The sequence below is a fragment of the Otolemur garnettii genome, unplaced genomic scaffold, assembly GCF_000181295.1.
Source record: "Otolemur garnettii isolate 467f Iridium unplaced genomic scaffold, OtoGar3 scaffold00128, whole genome shotgun sequence".
Classification (NCBI taxonomy): Eukaryota; Metazoa; Chordata; class Mammalia; order Primates; family Galagidae; genus Otolemur; species Otolemur garnettii.
In genome coordinates, this window is record NW_003852523.1 from 3,147,269 (window position 1) to 3,151,744 (window position 4,476).

The window sequence follows — 4,476 nt, forward strand, 5'->3', positions numbered from 1 at the left end:
TCAACAATAAAAAGGGATGAATTAAGGCCTTTAGCAGCAATTTGGGAAGACCATTATTCTAAGTGAAGTATCCCAAAAATGGAAAAATAAATACCACATGTACCTCTAATAAATCGGAACTAATCAAAGAGCACACAATTAGACAGGGGGAAGTAAAAGGAACAGGAAATCAAGCAGAGAGCAGAGGAAGAAGATGAGGGACAAAACCCCACCTAACAGGCTTAGTGCCCATAGCTCAGCTGTTAGGGTACTGGACACATACACTGAGGCTGGTAAGTTTGAACCTGAGCCTGCCAAACAACAAAAAAATAGCCAAGTGTTATGGTGGGCATCTGTAGTCCCAACTACTTGGGAGGCTGAGGCAAGAGAATCACTTAAGCCCAAGAGTTTGTGGTTGCTGGGAGCTGTGACACCACAGCACTCTACCAAGGGCAACATAGTAAGAGATTGTCTCAAAAAATAAATAAATAACCCACCTAATGAGTATAATAAACATTATTCAGGTGAAGGATGCATTTGCAGCCCTGACTCAAGCCATATGTCAAAAACACTTGTACCCACTAAATATTTTGAAATTCTTTAACAGTGCTCTAAGAAATCAAAATATTTGGAATGAATGGCATCAGAGGCAGAAACCTATAATGCCCCCCTAAGATTTCCTGCCCAAATCCATGAGACTAAATATATCACACCCTGATCATATTGTTACCTGGGAAAGGGGATTCTGTGGATGTAACTAAGGTTCTTAATCACTTGTCTTAGAGTTAACCAAAAGAGTTTATCCAAGCATTACTAATCTTGGCTGGCAGCAGAAAAGGAAGTCCAAGAGATTCCAAATGCAAGAAGGATTCAAAGAGCTATTGTAGCTAGAAGATGGAGCAACTATCAGAAGGAATGCAGTCTGCCCTAGAGGACAATTAAGCCCCAAGGAAATAGGGACCTCAGTCCTACAAAAGCAAGAAAGGGCCCTGTCAATAAACAGAAAGCACATGGAAGCAGATTCCCTCCCAGAGTCTCTAGAAAAGATCCCAGTTTAGAAAACATCTTGATTTCAAATTTGTAAAACCCTAACCAGGGAAACCAACGTACTCAGATTCCTGACGTACAAAACTATGCAATAATAAAATGGGTATTGTTTTAGCCATGAAGTTTGTTACACAACCAAAGATGAAGAATACAGATTTTAGTACTTGGAAATGGGGTGCTACCATAACAAATACTTAAGTTTATTTTTAAATCATTAATACTTAACTCCAAAGCATCATATGATAGCATTTGCAACTCACTGATTGCTAACATGAGAACATTCCTTTTTTAAATTCATTTTTCTAAAATACGACTTAAGAGATAATATAACCCTTAAATTCTTGAGGCACTTTGTTTCTTCTACTCTTTAGAACTACTGTCAAATTAACTGTGCTTATGAAAAGATGTCCAATTAGCATATTCTAACTAATACAAAAATAGACATTAACTTTTTAATACTATCCACCATACACTTTGAGTTTGGTGCACTGTCCTGGCTTCAAGTCTCCCAAGAGCTGCAATATGGTATCCAAGAGCACTCGACTGGAGTTAACCAGGAATTCACGACCACATGCAATGGCAGCAACATCTGCAACAGACAGACAGATAAGGCATGAAGAGCACAGTTACTTCAGGTGACAGTGTGATTATACGGGTTTTCATCCACAGCTTCTGAGTCCTAACTCCCATAGTCCTTGTTATGGTCTGAGTAGTTTTTTTCAAAACACTCCAAAATCTGTAATACTTTGTCCAGGATATGGTATTTGTTGCTGTTTTTCTCCTAACAAACTTAATGAAAACACACGTAGCAGATGATAGGCATTAAAAACTGGTATTACCCACTGAACTATAAAAGCCCAGAAAGAGTAACTGACCACCACGAGAATTATTAAAACAGTGTATAATGTCCAGGATGGCCAGCAAAAACCTTTGCAGTAGAATATAAATGTTTTTTTAGCTACCATGCTCCAGAGTTCCGGTTTAAACAATTAGGACAAGCCAGGTGCAGTGGCTCACGCCTGTGGGCCTACCACTCTGGGAGGCCAAGCTCACAGGTTCAAGACCAGCCTAAACCACAGCAAGATCTCATCTCTAAAAATAGCTGGGTGTTGTGGCAGGCACTGATAGTCCCAGCTACTCAGTAGGCTGAGGCAAGAGCATTAACTTGAGCCCAAGACTTTGAGGTTGCTGTGAGCTATGACACCACCGTACTCTACTCAGGGTGACAAAGTGAGACTGTCTCAAAAAAGAAAAAGGACAATTAGGGCAGTTAAGATCCAAACATAAGGTGGGGGCTGATCACCTTATCTGGGACTAGGAAACCTATAACTCACTTTCAATCCTGTGAATACAGGTTGAGCACTCCTAATCCAAAAACCCCAAGTCTGAAATACCCTAAAATCCAAAACTTTCTGAGATCCTACATGATGTGCAAAGTTCAGTAGAGCATTTCAGATTTCAGATTTTTCAGATTAGGGTGCTGAACCACTATGATGCAAGTATAACTCAAGTCCAAAATCAAAAAAAAATCCAAAATCTAAACCACTCCTGATTCCAAGCATTTTGGATAAGGAATAATCAATCCCTTGCATTTGCTAACTTTTAAGGACAATGCAAAACTAAAATTACATGAGGTCCAAAGAGAAGGGATGAAAATCAATTCTGAAAAAAGCTTTTCTTCTAAATTTTATGTCCTTATTATGGATCACCAAGCATACCTGAGACCCTGCAATTCAGTACAGAGACAAGACCGAGTAATTGCACCAGCTTCTATGGGCAGTGTGGCAGTTACTGCTGTTCTACCAACACTCAAAGTATCTGTAAGGACCCAACAATGATCCAAGTGCATTTGTGTACATGTCTACAAATTTTTTTTAGTTATATTTAACAATAGGACATGACTCAAACAGACTAATAACTAAGATTCCTAAGTCAAATGATTAGACAAGGTGGAAGAAAGACAGAGAAACAATATTCTTGCCTTTTTTCTGAATTTAATGGAAATGCTTCTAATAATTCACAGTAATGAGTTGTGTCTGACCTGTTCACTCATTTTTCTGCCTATGACTAATTACAATTATGATTATAGAACATAAAATTAATCTGTGCTACCAGATTAGCTTCAAGGAATTAGACATTAACATTCTGACTTATCTGTATTTACTCGGGCTGAGACAGACCAAGAGAAGCATATTAAAGTCCCCTAACAGATTTTTTTCTCATTTCTATTGGGTTTTCACATTTTGGCTTCACAACTGGTAATATGTCATTTGGTATATAATTTCATGATGACCATAATTTTGTTAACCCTCTTTGTTCAAAGAATTTTAACCTGATAATTATATTTTCCAACATAGGACTCTTTCTAGTTGCTATAGTTTGGATGTTTGTCCTAAAAACTTCATGTTGAAATTTGGTCCCCAATGATGGAGGTGGGCCCTGTGGGAGATATTTAGGTCAAGCAGGTGAGGATCCCTCATGAATATATTAACACCCACCCTGGAAAATTCACCATTCCTCATCCCCATGGAACCCTATTGGTGGCTCTATGACTTCTCAGGAGAGCTGCTGCTATCTCTGCTTTATCTTGCTCTTCTCCCCCATTTGATCTCTGCACATAGTGGCTCTCCTGTGTCTCTGCCCTGACTGGAAGAGGCCTGAAGCTTTCATAAAATGTTGAATCTTCTAGCCAGCAGACTGGTGAGTCAAATAAACCTTTCTTCTTTATAAATGACCCTGTTTCAGGTATTCATTTATAGCAACACGTTTATAGCAACAGACAAAGATATTAGTTTTACTATAGAAATATTTTAGGGGAATATGAAGCAATTACGCATCTAAACAAACAGAAGGTAAAGGATAACTTTGCAGGGGAAAGCTGCATTCAGGTCAGTATAGTAGAACATACACTGAAACCCAGCAAAGAAACTTAAGTTCTAGTTATGAACTTCAGTGGCCTATCTCCAGGGATAACTACCTAGGGAACCATGCCTCCCCATGTTCAGACACTTGGGTAGACCCTTGACACATGTGACTCACTCATCAATAATAGAACACAGGTAGAACTGATGCCACATGCCTTCCAAGGCTGGGTAGGAAGAGGCCTTATGGTTTCCATCTTAGACTCTTGCTACTTGCCGTAAGATCCCTGAGTTACTATGAAAGAAGTACAGGCCCCTGAGGCTGCATAATGAAGTGACCATATGAAAAGACCACAGCAGAGAAGCCCTAAGACTACCCAAGAGAAGAGAGAATGACATCTCACTGCTCCCCAGAAATTTGCATCATCCCAGCTGAGGCCCCAGATATTGGCAAGCAATAGCAAATTGTAGACTTGTGAGCAAAATAAATGTTGTTTTAAGATTTTACATTTGCAAAGAAAAAGAAAAAAAAAAAGGCTCAGCGCCTGTGGCTCAAGCAGCTAAGGCGCCAGCCACATACACCTAAGGT

General features: G+C 39.3%; 1 protein-coding gene across 2 annotated transcripts in view; it reads right to left on the minus strand.

The window, feature by feature from the left end:
* HSF2BP (heat shock transcription factor 2 binding protein) overlaps positions 1-4,476 on the minus strand; it is a 152,878-nt gene that overhangs the window by 78,933 nt on the left and 69,469 nt on the right. For both annotated transcript variants that reach the window (XM_003798077.1, XM_003798078.1), the window contains one exon: positions 1,498-1,615. In XM_003798077.1, coding sequence (XP_003798125.1) covers positions 1,498-1,615 — 118 coding nt within the window. The remainder of the gene's footprint in view (positions 1-1,497; positions 1,616-4,476) is intronic.